Below are 20204 nucleotides of genomic sequence, written 5' to 3' on the forward strand. Positions count from 1 at the left end.
GAGAGAGAACAAGAACATGATCTTGATTTGAAAACCAAGATGTCTAAATGCATGACAAATATTTTTTTTTGTGGACTAAAATTTGAAACTATTGATTTATTGAAGAACTAAAATTTGAAACTATTGATTTATTGACTAATTGTTGAGTGAGTGACCATATCTTGACTTGGTGACAATTCTTATCTTTTTGTCTAAACAAAACATCATTGCTAACATTAGAATTTGAACAGATTGTCTTTATGAAAGTTCTAGAAAATTATCTCAGCTTTTCAATAAAAAAAATAGGTGCATTTAGAACTTTTAGAACTTGAGATATGGGCTAAATACTGAACAATATCTGAACTGTAGGACAGATTCGAACTTATCCATTGTTACTACAATTTGAACTTAAAAACGACCATTTTGAATCTTGGACTATCATGAAAGTTTTAGGCCCATGTATTAGCTTTCCATCCATATAGAGCAGACTTAAATCCAAATTTTATAGCTCCAGTTATGATCCAATAACTGAATGGTATTCTAGTTTGGATTGAACCGGCATTTTTTTTCTAAGCTTGGTCCTCTCTTTTTCTTCTCAATTTTAGTAGTTAAACTTATCAATCAATCCCTTCATTTACATGATAGACCACGTTTAGTATGAATATTTATCATAAATTAAAGGTATCTTATATTATTAGATATGTTATTATAAAACATGCTCTAGCTATGGAGTTATTGATACTTTAAGTGCAAAATAATGATATAAAACCTTAATAAAAATGCACTTTTAAGTACTAATCAATGGCTAACATGAATTTTAAAGGGAAAGTTAAAGGAAAAGAGTGGGAAAAAAAGAAAGAAAGAAAGAAAAGGTCGTTGGCAACACAATGTCGCCTAAAACACCACCATGAATTTTAAAGGGAAAGAGTGGGAAAAAGAAGAAGAAAGAAAAGGTCATTGGCAACACAATGTCGCCTAAAACACCACATGTGCTAGCCCACATGAAAACAAGCATCATAGTGCTTCCAACTCCAACATGGAAGCCGCTGTTTGGTCATCAGAATGTGTCTCACGTATCTCTCAAAGGGCATAGATGTTACCACACTACGGACTTTTTAAAAAAATTACACATTATATTCATTAAAATATTGTATTACCCCTTAATCAAATTTATTATAACAAAAAATCTACGATGAAAATACAAAAAAAAAAAATTAAGTGTAATTAAATCATTTTACGATGCTAAAAAAGTAAAAATATCTATTTGTCCCTAATGATTTTAATAATAACTAGTAAAGCTTAGTGATTAAAAGCTAAAGAAATGAAAAAACATTTAAGTGTAATTAAATCATTTTACGGTGCTAAAAAAATAAAAATATCTATTTGTCCCTAATCATTTTAATAATAACTAGTAAAGCTTAGTGAAAAGACCATATTACCCCTCATATCAAGCTTAATGATTTTGTTTAAGAAAAGTAAAAGAATAATTTTATTATTTCAATCCATAATAATTTGGGCTTGGGTATCAAAAATTTACTAATAACTTTTAGTTGTTTTTTTTTAACATGAAATATTTTTTGAGGTAATGGGTGCTGAGGCACCGTAAACTAATTTTATTGACCAAGCTTATTCAATATCTAAGAGCGAAAGAGAATTTTTCATGAACTCATCATCATTTATGTGAAATGATATATTAAATGAAACACTATGAGAAATATGCCTTATTTGATAGGAAACCTAAAATTTAGGGATAATTATGTTAATATATTATTATGAAATGTCAACTTTATTAATGAATTTGAGATAATGAAACCTAAAATTTAGGGATAATTATTTTAATATATTATTATGAAATGTCAACTTTATTAATGAATTTGAGATAATGAGCGAGAAAATACTTAAGGAGTTTTATTTTTAAAAAAATAGTTGGCTTATAACTTTTTACTGTTGAGAGAAAAATAGTTTTTTACTTTTAATTATGGATATTTATCTAAAGATATTAAATTAACTCATAAAGTAAGAGCACAAATAATATGTTCTCTCAACTCAAATGTATTGCTACATGACAACTATTTTAGAATTTGTTAGGGATTAGTAGTTAAAATAGAATTTGAAAAATACGAGATTTTGAGTTGTTGAATGATTACAATAATAATGTCTCAAAAGAATTATTTAAATATATATTAATTGACAATTGTGAGATTTTGATCCATGCATCTAAAGTTTGCACATGAACAATGTTTTTCAAACTTTGGGATGATTTTTTGCAAATAGTGTCTCAAAAGAATTATTTAAGCATATATTGATAAAAATGATTTTATTATTATTATTATTTGTACTTTTTGTAAGTTTAAGATAATAGGTTTATTATGCTACCATGCTTTATGAATCTTACAAATAGATTTGAGACTTTCTATTATTCTCTCGTAATATATTCTAAAAAGATGGGAAAAGAATGCACAACTAGAATTTTTGTTTGAAGATAATGTTAATCGGAAAAATAATACTTTATCATCATCCATTATACTTTGTTTAAATAAGTTAACGAGGAGAGCCTTTGTTATGTTGAGTATAACTCCTACTGAGGTGACGAGAATGATAATATTAAAAAAATAGATAATATTAGAAACTTGAATTCTTTTAGTACTAGTAATGAGAAATTAGTGTTAGATCCTGCAAATAAGTGGCCAAAAGGAATTTGTTTTTATATAAAAACATAACTTAAGCCTTGATATGGAAAGAAGAATAAAAGAATATCTTAAAAAAATAATGTCGTTTTAATGGGTCACCCGAGTTAATTTTGATTTTTTAAATTAAAATAACATCATTTTAATAAAAAATAAAAGTTAACGAATTGCAACCGAGTTTTTAATCAGATCTTGTAAGGTTATCGAGTCAACCTTTCAGGTCAGCCGAGTCACCTTTAATTTTTTTATTTTTTATTTTTTTTTAAATTTAGTCTAGATTTAATTTCGGGTTGGTCGAGTTCGGACCAATCTGTCAAGTTAAATTTCAAAACTATAATATTTTTTATAAAAATAAAAAATAAATTCCTCATAAGTTATGTATGCACCAACTAATTTATAATCTCAAGTTATGTATGCACCAACTAATTTATAATTATAAGAATCGGCGCTTGGTATGTCTTTCCAACCATAAAAATTAATTTTGAGGTAAAATTTTTCTCAATATTATTATTTATTCATATTATTCTAGATACAATTTCTTTTTATAAAATTTATCTAATCATTGTTAAGGGTACAATCCATCAGCCCAAACTCAAACTCAAAGGACTAGTTGCTTTGTAGAAGATGGAAGCTAATGATGAAGATTTATTAAATATTTTATTATAAACTTTTATTTTGCTTTTAATGTCTTCAAACAATAGATAGTTCTAAAAATATTATTACATTTTTAAGAAATTGGGATTTATTATATTATTTATTTACAATGTCTCTGTTATCACATGATTGATGAATTATTTAGGTTTAATAAGAATCGTTAAATACATGTCTTTTCAAATTTTGACATAATTTGTTATATTATTTGTTTACAATACCCTTGTTATCACAATTTCTTTTGTAACACAAGGCAAGATTAAAGCATGGCTTTCCATTTTATAGAGTGCCTATATCCCAGGATCATGTTCATAAAAAGGAAGGTGATGTTCTTTCTCATGCTTTGATTTTCCAGAAACGAAAAAGATAAAAACTTTTACACCTATAAAAATATAAAATGAAGCACCTGTGAGATATATATATATATATATTCTCGAGCAGGATAAGGATTATAAGATTGTAATCAATAGAAAAAACACACACATTTCTTATAAATTTTTTTTTTAAATCCAAGCCGTAAAATTACGACATTACAAGTAATAAGAATCCCTAGCTCAAATGTGATTAATTAGGTGAGTCTGCATCCTACCCACTCAAACGACTACAGTTCATATCAAACAATATATTCTAATATATCTACGCTTCTATCAAGACAGCTAGACTTGTTAAGTCAGCGAGATGACAGTTCCTCGGCAGTAGAAATGTTCTCATTGATTGATTTCAAAACCATAGACCTGTCTTTTGTATTCTGTCCTTTCAAATCAACTCGTAAATGGTTTTTGATCCCCAGAACCCTTCTCTCTTGATCCTAAATAGTAATCTAGCTGCTGATAACAAAGAACCCTCTACAATTTCAAATTAAAATAATACATCTGATTACAATTATTAAATTATAATTTAACCCAGATAGAGACGATTCAAGAAAACCCAATTGAACTAAAAGCAAGAAGAAAAATAATGTAAAGGGAAACCTTTCTTAAGAGTGTCTGCCCTCAACGGTGATTGAGAGGTGGTTGTTCCGCTTGACAATGGATCTGGTTTGGAACAGAGCTATTGGGATTTGGTCGGTGTAGAAAGGAGGCGTAGGTTGTGATTTTTTGTTGTTTTGAGTGAAGATAGTCATTGAAATCACGGTAGGCTGTGATTTTCTGGGGAATCGAGGGTTGTCGGAAGAAAAAAGAGGGTTGAACGGAATAACTAAACTTCTAGAATTATTCACATGAGCCGATGACGTGACATATTAATTAATAAAACTAAATTATAACTTATAAGATGTAATTAATTATCATACTATAAAATTTCTTCTTGAAATATGTAAGGTTCACGGGAGCTTAGGATTTTGTTTGCTGGAGTAGTTGAATGAGAGGGTAGTTATTATTGTTTTTTAATGTTTTTTTTTTTTAATATATTAAAATATATGAAAACATAAAAAATTAATTTAAAATAAAAAAAATATTTTTAAAAAGTAAAAACAAATGTGGTTTAAAACTGTATTTGTTTTAATATTTTAAAAAAGTTTTTTTTAATTTTTTTTTAATACCAACATATTAAAATATATGAAAATATAAAAAATTAATTTAAAATAAAAATATTTTTTAAAAAACACTTTTCAAAAACAAAAAAAACATGGTTTAAAAGTGTATTCGTTTTAATGTTTCAAAAATATTTTTGAAAAAAATATTTTTTTATTTTTTATTTGTTTTAAATTAATTTTTTAGTATTTTTAGGTTATTTTAATGTATTAATATCAAAAATAAATTTTAAAAATTAAAAAAATATTATTTTAATATATTCTTAAATAAAAATCATTCTAAAAAACAAACATTATAGCCTACTAACTTTAAAAATAAAAAATAAAAAATAAAAACACTTGAGTTTGAATTTTTTTCTTCAGTAATATAGTTGAGTTTGAATTTTTTTCTTCAGTAATATTAAATTTATATGCTCCCTTGAATCATACCATCTTAAATAATTGAGAAGCCTATCTAACTTGAATTATTTAGGAGAAAACACTTACCAACAACCATCTCAAATCGACTCGAAAAGGTTAGGATGATCCGTGAGCCACCACCCATAATATTTGTCGTTGGCTTGCTAGATGTGACCTATCTAATTTTTGAAAAGCGAAGTCTACGAACATCAAAGAAAGAGCAGAGCAACGCGACCCTAATATTAGCCTGATGGTTCAAATACACGATACACTGCAAAGTTTTAAACAGTATATAATTCAAAATAAAGTTGCCACGTTTCCTTTCCCCCCATAACATTTTACTCACCTTTTTTTTTCTTTTCTAAAAAGAAAGAAAAATAGAAAAAGAATCCAACAACCATTGAAATTATTAAATTACTATACAAAACAACCAGAAAAAAAATAATCCAAAACCAAACCTCCCCCAAATTTTTATTTTTAGGGTTTCAAGCCGACCCGCCAAATCCTCTCCTACTTGTTTTTGTTTTTGTTTTGTTTTTTCCCAATCTTTCCTTGAGCGACGGCATTTTTTTATGATCCGCATTATTGATTCGGATCCTAACAATGGCGTCGTCGTCGCCGCCGCCGCCTCCGCCTGCTTCCGTCACCAGATCGGAGCCTCCTAAAGTCTCACCGGTACTCCCTTTCTCCCAGCTCATGAACATTATTTTCTCTCACAAGGTTTCGTTTGGTTATTCTTAGTATGATTTTCTCTTTTGTTTGTTGATTATTTCTTAAGACAGTAGAGAGAACGTGTTTAATTTATAACTGCGCTGTTCGCATTAGTCTTAATTGTTTTTGGTGCATTTATATTGGTAATTTTGACTTTAAGTAATTTTTGCATAATTTGTGGTTCAAAACTAAATTTTGATTCAAAATATTGCAAAATCCTTGCAATGCATGTCGCTGCACTAGCCTTGGAGCTCCAGCTGATCCGGTTTATTTTACAATTGTTTTGGCTGGTGATTGTGATTTTCCTTTTTTCTTTAATTTTCAGTGAATTATTTTGAGGTTATTTATAATTTATGGTTATGATCAGACCGGTCTGGTCCGGTTCAATTTTTCCTGGTTGCTTGTATTAAGTTTTCCGATTTTAGTTAACTTTTTTTATTTCAGTTTTGGAATCGGTCGTTCATGGTTGTAATTACTAATTAGAATGGATACTGATGAATTTTTATTTTTATTTTTATACAGGCGATGGAGTCTGATGAAGAGACAGCTTTAACAAGCAAAATGGTTTTATCAGTTATTGAATCATTAAAGAAGCAAGTTGCAGCTGACCGATGTTTTTATGTTATGGTACATTTTTTGTTATTTGTATGAGATGCTTCCTTTTGAGTTTTTCTTTCAGGTCATTTATTTATTTACTGCTTTCAGAAAAGGATGGAAGACAACAAACAGAAGTTGGTTGGTGTTACGAACCACCTCTATAAGCTGTCAAAGGAAAGGAAGAACAGTTGGATTAGTGATACTGACAATAGTGTAGATTTATTTACAAAGAGGCAAAAGGATGCACTCAGTATGCATGGTGGTATTGATTCAATTAATGTAGATAAAGATAGTCGTGGCTCTGAAGAAGATGTTAATACTTCTACTGCAGTTCTTTTGGGATCCAGTATCCCAGTAAAGAATGCAGTACGGCCAATTAAGCTACCTGAAGTGAAGAGGTTACCCCCTTACACATCATGGATTTTTTTGGACAGGTATGTTTAGATTATTATGTATCAAGATTTTGTTTTACTGGAATGGTAGTTGGTCATTTTTTTATTTTGAGTTTTGAATTCAAGTTTCATGGTCTCTCTTTCTATACATCTTCATGCCACTAACTTGTAATTTGCTGCATTGGTTTTGGGTTAGTAATTTATGATATTCCTGCTGTAGAAATCAAAGAATGACAGAGGACCAATCGGTGCTTGGTCGAAGGAGAATTTATTATGACCAAAATGGGGGTGAAGCACTAATCTGCAGTGACAGTGAAGAGGAAATAATTGATGAAGAAGAGGAGAAGCGAGATTTTTTAGAATCTGAAGATTATATTCTACGGTTGGTATAATCATGGTATCTGGTGTGATGTATTGATTCTTTTTTCTTTAAATTGTATGCTAAAGCAAGGTTGATTGGCGCTGAATGTCTTAGGTTCAAACTTTTGAACAAAAAAGGGGAATTTTGTTTGGAGTGGGAGCTCCCTGGAAATTTTATCGTCATATTAAAGGAAGAAATTTTAATCTAGCTTGTATTTGAATGGACCAGCTTGTGGCCTTTATCTTGAGCATAAACAGTGCCAAATGCTGTCAAAATAATGGGCGTAGCTGTGTCAAAAATATTGATGAGTTGTCTGTTGATTTAGCCAGTGACTTTTGACAAGTAGTTGCCATGTGATGTAACTCGTATATGTTCGATAAAGTTTTAGCAATAAATGCTAAGAAGGAAAAGGGATAGCTATGTATACTGGTTGATGCTAAAACCTTGAATATAAATACGTTTAACTATCTCCTAGTTCAATGTAAATTATGTCATGAGATTTTTTTTCGGGGATTTTATTATGCTTTAGTATGCAACCTAGTTGTTTTTTCTGTTGGTTAATAATTTGTTTTGCCAGGATGACTATAAAAGAAGCTGGATTGTCCGATCCAGTTGTGGAATCACTAGCAGAGTGTTTTTCTAGAAGTTCTAGTGAAGTCAAGGTATGCATATGTTGCAAGAGGGTGTTTTTTCTAGTAATGAGGAGAAAGTATTATATTGAGACTATGTTATATGTTTTTTGCCTTCGATTGAAGGATCCATTTTTATTTATTCTAACAGTTGTTTCCATATAATATCTAATGAGAAAAAGGTCATAGTGTAAGCTTGGGTCCAGCCGTTTCCCATTTGCTTTTTGCTGGCTTTACACAGATATGAAACACCATCAAAAATCTTATACAGGCAAGATTTGAGGTTCTTAAGAAGGAAGAGAAGGCCGTGGAGGATTCTAAGAATAAAGATAATGAAGCACAAACACTGAATTCTTTTCTTGATAAAGATCTTGAAGTTGCTTTGGATTCTTTTGACAACCTATTTTGTCGCCGATGTCTTGTAAGCATCATTCTTGTACTACTTTCAGTGTTGTTCTTTTACTGTTACTATATAGCTTCCTCATTATGTTTCATGCTGGCAGGTATTTGATTGTAGATTACATGGATGTTCACAGGATCTTATCTTCCCTGTGAGTTGATCTTGTATGACTAACCATCATGATGTTGCATTAGTATCTAGAGGGAATCTCATATGTTTTGTTGACACACATATTTTAGGCTGAGAAACAATCTCCATGGAGCTATCCAGATGATAACATAACATGTGGTCCACAGTGCTACAAATCGGTATATGTGTGGTGATTTATTAATAAAATTTTTTTAGACTGGGCATTTCTGCACAAGGATCTGACAAACAAAAATATTTAAGTGCCATCAAATTCTTTCATGTCAGGTTTTGAAATCAGAGAGAATTTCTTCAGGGATTTCTCCTGAGCGTGGGTTTATTGAAGAAAATTCTGTTTGTCAATCAGATGGTGCTGGGGTGCCTATAACATCAAGAAAGAAATCTTCTGCTCCATCTGCCAACCGGAGGGTGAAGTCCTGCCAAAGTGAAAGTGCTTCGTCAAATGCAAAAAACATTTCAGAGAGCAGTGACTCAGAGATTGGACCTCGGCAAGACACCTCTCCCACTAGTCAGTTGTCACCTTCCAAGATTAAGCTTGTTGGGAAAAGTGGGACTTGTAAAAGGAACAGCAAGCGAGTGGCTGAACGTGTTCTAAGTTGCATGCGGAAAAAGCAGAAGAAAATGGTGGTTTCTGATACTGATTCTGTTGCTAGTGGAGGCCTTCTGTCAAGTGATATGAAACTTAGGTCCACTTCACACAAAGGAAAGGAAGATGCAAGCTCTTCTTCCCATAAGAATTTGAAATCTCCCACCACTGCAAGGTCTAGGAGAAAGAGTGAGTTTCATGATGGTCCATCAAGTGAGATGGTCATGGATCAACTTGTGCCTAGCAGTGATGACACCTTTAGGAAAGAAGAGTTCATGGACAAAAACACATGTAAAAAAGAGTTAAGTGATAACAGATCTTGGAAAGCTATTGAAAAAAGCCTATTTGAGAAAGGTGTTGAGATTTTTGGCGGGAACAGGTCAGGGGGTGCATTTCTTGTTCATTCTTCCCATTAATTTTGTTACAGTTTCCTTGTTCGTTGATTTTTTTTTTTGATATTCTGGAAGAGTGATGATTTTGACTGAGTGATGTTTGATGTGACCATTATGTTAGGAGGTACTTAACTTAATTCACCTATGGTAAATAGATTTTTACATTTTCAGTTTTCTTATTTCATTGCCATTAAATTTGTTTTAAGAAATAAAGTTAGTACAGTGATATCCAGTGGAATCAAACCCATGAAAGACTACTGAAGAAAACTTTTGTTAAACGCGATATTTGTAATAATGATTTCTTTTATTTAAGAGGTTTATTGAGTATCTTTGGTTAAAAAGAGTATTTCAGAATTAATGCTTTATAAGATGGAGTTAGATAAACAATGTGCTATAAATTATCCTGAGTGATTGTAGTGAGATTTGGGAATTCATTTTTTTAAGGCCTTGATTGGGGTGCGTGAAGGGAATTCATGAAATCTAGGGAATTCATGAAATCTTCACGCATTCCCATTGATCTACTTTACCATATGTGCTTCTTATCATGCATGCATACATAATACATGTGCTCATTCGCATTTTATTTTCCATTATTTCTTATAAATTATGATGACACTGACTAAATCAAATGAATGGTCCCAAAAATTTAACAGCCTTTACCATTGGCCTTACTACAGTTACACTCTAATGATCTTACTGATACCTTCATATTGCTCCTAAGAGAATTGGCTGCGGTTTCATCTATTCTCTGTCTAAATTTTGTTATTGTTCTCCATGACAGTTGCTTAATTGCTAGGAACCTCTTAAATGGCTTAAAGACGTGTTGGGAGGTTTTTCAATATATAACTCGCTCTGAGAATAGGCTAGCCTGTGAGGCAGGTGATGCTGGAACTCTTGGTGAAGGCTACTCCAAGTTTGACTGCAGCGGAACAGTGGTTAGAATTTTGCTTCTTGTATATGGCCATGTTTTTGTTAGGATGCAAGTGAATGTTAATCTTTTTCTTCCTTTTATTTTTTTTGGTTGGGGGTATTGAACTGCATATCAGGGTAAGAATGAAGCAAGAAGGAGATCAAGATTTCTAAGGAGAAGAGGTAGAGTTCGCCGCTTGAAGTACTCTTGGAAATCTACTGCGTACCATTCTATTAGGAAGCGGATAACTGAAAGAAAAGATCAACCCTGCCGTCAGTATAATCCATGTAGTTGCCAAGCTGCTTGTGGAAAGCAGTGCACATGTCTGCTAAATGGCACCTGTTGTGAGAAGTATTGCGGGTGAGCCTTCCTTTAACAACCCAAAATTTGAGATCAAGGTTTATGGTATTTGTATATCTTTTAGTTACCATTTATTTTTCTTCCAGAAATGAGAACTCAATAAAATTTAGTTTATCGTAGGGCTTCATTCAAATTTAGAGTTTTCTCTTGTAGAGCTTCATACCTTACCAGCTTTAACAAATTTGGGGCCTTAGATTTAGATGTTTTTTATTGTGTCTGTAAGTGTTTGATGAATACTCTCAACTATTTTTCACTTGCTCCTCTAGATGTCCTAAGAGTTGCAAGAACCGATTTAGAGGCTGTCATTGCGCTAAAAGTCAATGTCGAAGTCGACAATGTCCATGCTTTGCTGCAGACAGGGAATGTGATCCAGATGTCTGTAGGAATTGCTGGGTCAGGTGAGTTGGTGCTCTTGTTCCTTTTTTTCCCTCTATTTAATATATTCATGACCTATTTATTTCTAAGCTAATCATTTACTTAGCTTTGCCTGTGTACTGTTTTTATCGTAATTGTAGAAGATTATGAATTTTTTCTTGATAACTGCACTTGGAAATTAATGATGTGCACATTGGTAAGTAATACATTTGTTTCTGCTAATGTTGGATTGAATCACAAAGGTTTGAAATTTCCATTAAGTTGGTTCAGGTAGCCAAACTTTTAGCTTCCTTGGGTTGAAACTATATCAAGTTTCAAAGAATTTAAAGGTGGGGTTTGTGTATTCTAAATGTCAGCGTTTTGTTTGGTTACAAGAGGCTGTATCCCACAGGCTATGAACTGTGGACTTCAGAGTGGTAAGGCCCAAATTTTGGTTCTAAGTCCATACATGAAGGTTCCATTTCTCAAAATTTACCAGTGAAAGGTCAATAAACAGCACTCGATTAATGTCACTCCCACCACTGTGCCCATGCCAGCATTTACCAGCTTCATTGCATCCAAGCTTTTGCCATATCCATTCTCTTTGGCTCTTTGTGCTTAGGAAAATGCTATGGTTATTTCTGTCAGTTTTATATCATTTGATGTACTTGTGAAATTTCATCCTTCACAGGATTTCAAAATAATGTTTTGTTTATTACTTGTCCAGAAATATATTTATTCTTTTCCTCACTCTTCTTGCACTACTATATATCATTTGAACTGTTAAAATTTGCTTTGTAGTTGTGGTGATGGTACTCTTGGTATCCCCAGCCAAAGGGGTGATAATTATGAATGCAGAAATATGAAGCTTCTTCTCAAACAACAACAAAGGGTAGAGACACTTTCATCTTCTTATTACCTTTCATTGTTTGATATTTAGAGATAGGTACACGCATTTGAATATTCGCTTCTCTTAGTTGTCTGGCATTTGAAGTAATCTGTTAGTGCAATGATTGGTGAAGTTCTCTAGTAAACAGTACCATTCTTCTATTTGTTCTTAGTTGGCTGTCTTCATGAATGCCCATAATGTGGAAAACTATTCTTTTAGTTTGCTTTTCAGCTTCCTTTATAGAGTTGTGAAATTGACCAAGTTTTTCATTGTGGCTTGACTGAACTGGAAGCTGATGCTAAAATGCAGTCAACTGAAAAATGTGGTGTATAAGAAAGATTTGTGGCATTGCCATGCAATACAGAACTGCTTGTTATTTATTGGGCGATAAAGTTCAGGGTGTCCTTGGAAGCATATAGAGTTTATCAAAAAAAAAAAAAAATACAACATATATTGGTAGTTTATGAAATTATGAAGGTGTTTAAAGTCTTGCTATGAACTGGGAAGAAGTGCAAAGAGCGCTGTTAATGAAACGAGAACTGTTAATGAAACAGATGAAAGTGCAAAGAGCGCCACTTGCAAGATGGAAAAAGCCAAGGAATACCGTCATCCCAAATACCACCCTTAATGGGTTGCTCCACTTCATCAAATTTTTTTTTCTTTGATTGCTTTCTTTCCAATGTCCAGATCAAATTATGTATAAATTAATGCTTTCCAACAACAGACGTTTGATGGGGTCATTTTCAAGCTGCTTACCTTTTCTCCATCTTGCTAATATCTTGTTCTATGAATAGGTTTTACTCGGAAGATCTGATGTCTCAGGCTGGGGTGCTTTCTTGAAGGTAATATTCTGGATGGACTGCGTAATATAAGAAAATTTTGCCCTTGAATCCTTTTCATCCCATGTGCTTTTTGAGAATAATCTCAAGAGGCATTTGGGAAAAAACCTAGAGATTTATTTGCTTGTTTCCTCTTGTGAATATATCTGGCTCCTCACAGAGTAGTGTCGGCAAGCATGAGTACCTGGGTGAGTACACTGGTGAGCTGATTTCACATAGGGAAGCAGATAAGCGTGGGAAGATATATGACCGTGAAAATTCATCATTTCTCTTCAATCTCAATGATCAGGCATGACTCATTGTACTGATTTAAGATCTTATATGAGGATTCAACCACCATCTTTTATTGTTTATATGAAACCAAGATTTGTTTCTTGCAGTTTGTTCTTGATGCATACCGTAAGGGTGACAAACTCAAGTTTGCCAACCACTCTCCAGAACCAAATTGCTATGCAAAGGTATCCTCTTTGACTACTTTAGCTCAACAGCCTATCTAATATATATTTTTTGACTTTTGCACTTGGTTTCTGATTAATAGCGTGCTAAAAACATGGCTGGAATATATTTAATATCGTGCCACTGTTTCCTCACTTTCAACCACCGCGTTGTTTGCAGGTCATAATGGTTGCAGGGGATCACCGAGTGGGCATATTCGCCAAAGAAAGGATTAATGCAGGGGAGGAACTTTTCTATGATTATCGTTATGAGCCAGACAGAGCCCCTGCTTGGGCTAGGAAGCCTGAAGCGTCTGGATCAAAGAAAGAAGATGGCGGTCATTCAAGTGGCCGTGCCAAGAAGCTTGCTTAATTTGAGCATCTACTTACATCCTCCATTCAAAATTTTTTGTCAATTCTTTTACAATTACAAGCATCATTCTCACTTATCGTAGGGGATAGGTTCATGATCAGTCATTTTGTTATCGGAGAGGCCATTGTCATCTCCGCCATAACTTTAACTGACTTGTATTCCAATTTAGACTGAAACTAGTTGTTAACTCACCTGTACTACGATGATGTGGGTTGGAGCAAGAACAAACTGCAAGAAACAAATCTTACGGTATATAGATATTGCTAAAGTGTTTCTAGTAGCAAGAAAAATATTAATTGTGAACTCAAAAATCTGATGCGCACGTCAAATAAAAAGATTGAGAATCGCGTGCTAAAAAAAATTAACAGTGACTGAATATTAAGATGTAATTTAATCAACTTTATGAGTTTAAAGGTAACTTCAACTGCTAGTAGAAACTTGGCTTGGCTTAAAAGAAATTTCGAGGTGAAGTATGTTAAATTTATAATTTGGATTATTGATGTAGTTGGATTTAATAATTTTATATTTAATTATATGATATTAAAAACAGATGCCAATAAAAAGGAATTCAATAAAAAAATTTAAAAATGATCTTGATTGGTTGTCCAAAAAGAATTCTTGCTAGCATTTTTTCAGAAAAAAACTGCTATAATCTTGTTCAAAAGCAAAGTAAAAATTGAATTTTATTTAATAAAAATATATCTATAATATATCCATAATTAATTTAATAATTAATAAAATTATATATGTAATATATTTTAAATAATTTGATTGAAAATAAATTAAATTGAAATTCAAGGTTTGATAATTTTATTTAAAAAATCTTATTTAATTATATGATATTAAAAATAAAAACTCGTAGAAAAACAATCGAATAAATTTATTTAAAAGAAATTATTATGGTTAGTTGCACAAAAAAAATGCTTGCTAACTTTTAAAAGACTCCTATAATCTTAATCAAAAGCAAAATAAAAATTAAATAATATTTAATAAAATAATATCTACAATATATCCAAAATTAGTTTAATAGATAACAAAATTATATATGTAATATATTTGAATAAATTAATTGAAAAGATTTTAGATTGAAATCCAAGAAAAAACATTTAAAAAACCCTAAAATAGGCTCGGCCTAGATGCCCAAACACACTTAGTTATATTTTTCTTTTATAAACTTTATTTTTATCTAATATAATATGTTGTCTATTGTAGTAAACAAACGAACTCATTATTGACTAGTTTTCAATCAACTTTATTGATTAGAAAATTGAGATTCAAAATTTTAGATTTTAAAAATTTATTTTTAACTTGTTTTCACTTAAAAATACTTTAATAATATTAAAAAAAAAAGACATCATTATCATTGAATATCTTTCAAGAAGATAAAATTTATTTACACCAAAACTAGTCTATTTCATTATTAGAATGTGGTCAATTAAACTTTTATTTTTTTCATGTGTTAGTTTTTGAATACCCTTTCTCTTATCTCTTATATTCAAAATTGATTTGTTAAGAAAATGAAGTTTTGAATTAAAATTTATAATTGAACAACTAAAAGAACTAAAAAATTAATTATAAAAATCTTAAGGCAATTGTTTTTAGAAAAGGCGTTGGTAACAAAGTAACAAAGGATAAAGGTTCCATGTTTGTTTTATTGTCAAATTCATTCCCCAAAAATCAATTTATTTAACCAACAAAATCGAATCTTATATTTCCAAATCTAATATCATTTAACATCAACAGATATTTTTGACACTCGAGAACCTATCGGAAGCCATTCAGCATAAATTATAAACTCCAAATCTCATTTAACATATTTATAAGGATGCAATTAAATAAAAAAAATAAACAATATACTTGTTTATAGGTGGATAATTATAAAAAATATCAAAAAAACATTTGATGTTGTTTCATTGTTTCTATAAACAGTGAAACTCCACATTATTTTTAATTTTATTTTTTTATATTTAACCCTTTCATAATAAATTGATGTGTTTTTTAGCTTTATAATTTTTGATTGTTATTTTTGATAAAAATTATAATTCTGTTTCACAAAGTTGATACTCGGTAAACCATGAAATGATGTTTAAAATCATGAAAACATAAAATAATATGAAATAAAAAAATATTAAAAAAATAATGAAAATGCAACATAAAAGATATAATACTCGGGTTGCAATAGCTATCTATATTGTTTTCTTTTTTTCTTAATTTTTTTTTATTATTTGACTTTTGTTTTTAATTTGATAATTTTATATTCAGTTGATTTGATATTAAATTTTATATTTTATTTTAATTGATTTTATATGCGTTCTCATGATGTTAATAATAAATTTTGATGATGAATTAATACTCAATTTGAAAAAATATAATTCAATTTTATTTATTCAAACCAACCAACGAAAACTTTAATAATTCAATTTCAAATTAAAATAAATAAGTATTTTTAAAAAAATAAATAACATCTTCATTTTATTTTGTCTAACTTAATTTTTGATTGAAATAAAAAAATTTATTATCATTTAATATTATATATAATTCTCAATTTATTTTATTTAAATCACATATAAACTATTAAATTTGTATTTTATAATTTTTCTTGATGGTAAGAAAATTTTTTAATAACACCCACATCTTTCTTCTTTATTTGCGTTGGGAAAATAAAATTTATAAACTATATCTTTTCTTGAACTCTAGTTTTTACTACAATTTAAAAAATAAAAAATTAAATAATTTTTGAAGTTGTGATCAGCCTAAAAGAATTCCGGACTACAATGCACAACAATGCCCCTTAATCAACATTTAAATTCATAAAAAGTCCAGGGAATATAAATGTATAGAGAAAGATTAATTAACTCTAAGTATATATTTGTTTTTCGTTTATTAAGATAAATAAATTCTTGATAACCGAACAAGATATTGATATATCTTATAATATTACATCATATATAATAAAAGAGATTGGGGTTTGCTCTTCATGGAACAATAAAACATTGTTAAAGTACGTGTTTTTTATGAAAATTATATTTTAGTCCTTTGATTTTTTTAAATTTTTATTATTTGGTCCCTATAGTTTTTGGTATTTACATCTCATTCATGAACTTCACATTTTAATATTCAGTTGAGCTGATAGAAGTATGAGAAAGTCGCTCAAAAAAAAAAAAAAACAGAGAGAGGGAGGGAGAAAACTTTGGGTCAATCATATTTTGGTTGAAAAAAAAATGATTTTAGTGTAAATAATTTTGTGTTAGAGGGAAAGTTTGATGTAAGTGACTTTAATCTTTAACCATGCTGGAAAAAAATAGATCAAAATCTACTTTTTATTTTGAATTTTTGAATGGATTAAAATGTATTTTGAAATTAGAAATAAAATCATTAAGGCTCTTAAAACTTTTATATGTGTTTTTAAGTGAAAACATGTTTGAAAAATGGGTTTTAAGAAATCCAAAACTTAAATATTGTTTTTTTAATTATCAAAGGTGATCAGAATTTGAACTAGTAGATAATATATTATTTGTTAAATTTTAAAGTAAGCCAAGTAAACAAAGTGTCGTTTGCTAAAAAAATAAAATAAAATTGTGCCTGGACTTTTAAAAATGGTCATTCAGCCTTTTTTTTATTTTAAAATATATTTTTAAAAACAAAATTGTTTAAGTAATTTTTTAAGAAACTATCATATTATGCCGTAATTTTTAAATAAGGTTAGAGCTTTAGATGGTAATATTAACAATCACATAATGAATAATTATATATCAACTTAATATGTGGAATTAGTTTTTAAAAAGATAATCACAAATATTCAATGAGAATAAAAGATTGATTTTTTTTAATTGTTAATTTTTTTATTTAATATCATCCAATTAATTATTCTTTTATTTTTCATGCATTCACTTAAAATTTACTGAAGTACAATTTCTTTGTTTTTTTATTGAAAATTTCTTTTCAAATCATGATATGGTTTTATTTAAAAAAAGTATTTTTGATAAAAAAATGTCTTTTTCATAATAAAAAAACTTACATTAACAAAGAAAGGGAGTTTTGATTGAAAAGGTAGTTTTTTTCTCTTTAATTAAAATCATTGAAAGTTCTTATGAATATTTATTTTAATTACCTTTAATTTAATATTTATTTTAATTACCTTTAATTTTTACTATAAAAACCATGCTGTTAATTAAAAAGACATGAATAAGAAAAATGGATTTTGACTACAAAAATATATTTGTAAATTTACATCAGTATCCTTAAAAGAAATAACTTTTTTTAGCTTCTACTAGGATTACTTTTGTATTTTCATAGGAATAATGCATAATAAAATAACATATCTACCTTTGGAGTAAAAAAATAACTAACGATGGGGGAGCCTTCCTGTAATTTTAATTTTTGGTGCGTTATAAAATGACCTTGATGTCAAATAATTTAATTCTTAGGTTAAGGTTAAAAGATATTTGTGTTATTTTGTTGTTAGTTATTTATAATTAATGAGTTGGGGTGGGGTAATTTAAATCTTGGGGTTGTGTGTTGTGTATATGGTGGCCACTCTACCATCTTTGAACGGCACCTATGACTGATTTAGAAGGCCAAAATTATAGCCTTGGGGTTGCTCCCAATGCATCTCAACATGTTCTCCATAAAAATGCAGTGCTAAAAAGGCATTTTTTCGAGTGTGTTTGTCTCTATATAATTTTTGTAGCTATATTTTGAAAAAAAATATTTTTTATTTAAAAATATATTAAAATAATTTTTTTATTTTTAAAAATTATCTTACATATCTGAAAACATAAAAAAATATTAATTTAAAATTAAAAAATAAGATTTTTTTTAAAAAAATTTAAAACACAAAAAAATAAAATTTTACAAAAATTAATTATAAAGAAATATAATTTTTTTTTATTAAAAACTACATTTAAAACTCAATTTTTGAATATAATCTACAATTAAAAACACAATTTGATGTATACTGTGGTTTTTGCACCCTAAACGAAAAAGCTGCAGGTAAACAAACGCACCCGAGGCTTGGAAATAACCACCGAACCTGTGGGCCACCAATTGGACTTTAAGATGATGCTCCAATCTGAGTCAAATCGAGCCCTGTCCAAGTTTTATTTATTGATTCAGAGTTAACTCGAGTTTTTCATCATCGAAATAAATAATAATTAAATTTATTTAGAATAATGGATTTATTCCGGGCAAATCCCATACGTAAAGTGTTTCTTTTGTTATATCCTTCCCTTTTCACTGCAGATTTAATGTTAGTTAGAAGGACTCATCATTTTCCTACCTGCTAAAGCAAGCTACCCTACAAGCTTGCATCATTTTTTACTGGAAAACCTCAGTTTGTTTTTTAAAATATTTTTTTTTAAATATATTAAAATAATTTTTGATATTAATATATTAAAATTATAAAAATAAAAAAATAATAATTAACTTTGTAAAAACATGATTTCTGCAATTTTCTGGGAGAAAATGGTAAAGCAAAGATATCCAAAGATGTTGTCTCGGCACGGAGTTCAGGCAACCTAACCCCACCATGTGAAAGGCACTGACAAAAGGTGAGGCCTGCGAAGACAAAATTGAGTTGCTTATTATTTAGTCCCTCTGAATTTTAATAATTATACATTTAGTCCTTTTCATTAAATTTATGCTATATTTCCATTTATTTTTCACTTAAAAAATAGGAACGAATATATATATCATGGAAAGGTTGATGAGAAAAAGAAATTTATTGGAATTAAATAATATTAAATTAAGCATGATCAATGCTAATCAAGGGACTAAATAATTGGTTTTTAAAATGATGGGACTAATTAATTAATTTCTTAAAAGTATAGAGACTAAATTATAATTTACTCGATAACATTCAATCAACCTTTCAAAACATAAACGAGCCCAATTGCCTGTTTCCTGAGAGTCTTGGGATCAAACGACGTCGTTATTGTTAAAGTAAAAGCTCAATAACAAAAGTAGTTCCTATTAACCTTAATAAAGTAAAAGAGACTGCAAACTGTTGGAAGCCGCACCCGCTGGTCATAGGATATCACTTGCCTTTTCTTTTCTTTTTTCTTTTCTTTTTTTTTTCCTATTACAATTAGGAACATTTTTTTTCAGAGAAACAAAATCAATTAATATGAGAGAAACTAAAATATTTTTCCGATGAAGTCTCTTAAACAACTTTTTATATATGATTTACAGCTATATTTAGCATTACTTATTTTTAATTATTACTATAATAAAGGACGAAATTCGAAATGTTTTTCTTGATTGGAAGGGGAATATGAATATAATTTGGAAGGGGAATATGAATATATTTATGATCATTAGGAATAATTAGTGATATTATCTGAGCTTATCTTAAAAAAAGAAGAAGAGAAGTAATAAGAATATATTTTTAAAATTTTTATTCCTGTTAAGTATTTTTTAAAATGAATTCAGGATGAAACACAAATCCTTTGCATGCATGGAAAACAGCACGATTTATGGACTTAATAATATAATTAACTTTCCTTTTCTTGTTAAAAAAATAAATTTAATAAATAAAACTATAGAAAAAGAGAAATTAAAGTGGGAGTGTGATTAAAGCCCGCCT

General features: G+C 29.5%; 1 protein-coding gene across 1 annotated transcript; it reads left to right on the forward strand.

Annotated features, from left to right (window-relative positions):
- The first annotated feature begins 5658 nt into the window (after positions 1-5658).
- Positions 5659-13910, forward strand: LOC105138954 (histone-lysine N-methyltransferase CLF-like). Its single transcript, XM_011045217.1, has 17 exons — positions 5659-5922; positions 6481-6585; positions 6664-6989; positions 7168-7329; positions 7886-7970; positions 8209-8358; positions 8441-8488; positions 8577-8645; positions 8752-9449; positions 10244-10397; positions 10509-10732; positions 10999-11130; positions 11888-11978; positions 12770-12817; positions 12975-13103; positions 13195-13272; positions 13430-13910. The coding sequence occupies exons 1-17, from the start codon at positions 5851-5853 to the stop codon at positions 13619-13621; spliced, it is 2763 nt and encodes a 920-aa protein (XP_011043519.1). The 5' UTR covers positions 5659-5850; the 3' UTR covers positions 13622-13910.
- The last annotated feature ends 6294 nt before the right edge of the window (positions 13911-20204 follow it).

The sequence above is a fragment of the Populus euphratica genome, unplaced genomic scaffold (genome assembly GCF_000495115.2).
Source record: "Populus euphratica unplaced genomic scaffold, PopEup_1.0 scaffold188.1, whole genome shotgun sequence".
In the NCBI taxonomy this organism is placed as follows: Eukaryota; Viridiplantae; Streptophyta; class Magnoliopsida; order Malpighiales; family Salicaceae; genus Populus; species Populus euphratica.

Bases quoted from the DNA above. Each gene is read 5' to 3' on its own strand.
- LOC105138954 (XM_011045217.1), top strand. From the start codon at position 5,851: ATGGCGTCGTCGTCGCCGCCGCCGCCTCCGCCTGCTTCCGTCACCAGA. The intron at 6,586-6,663 runs GTACATTTTTTG...TACTGCTTTCAG, and splicing joins ACCGATGTTTTTATGTTATG to AAAAGGATGGAAGACAACAA. The intron at 10,398-10,508 runs GTTAGAATTTTG...ACTGCATATCAG, and splicing joins TTGACTGCAGCGGAACAGTG to GGTAAGAATGAAGCAAGAAG.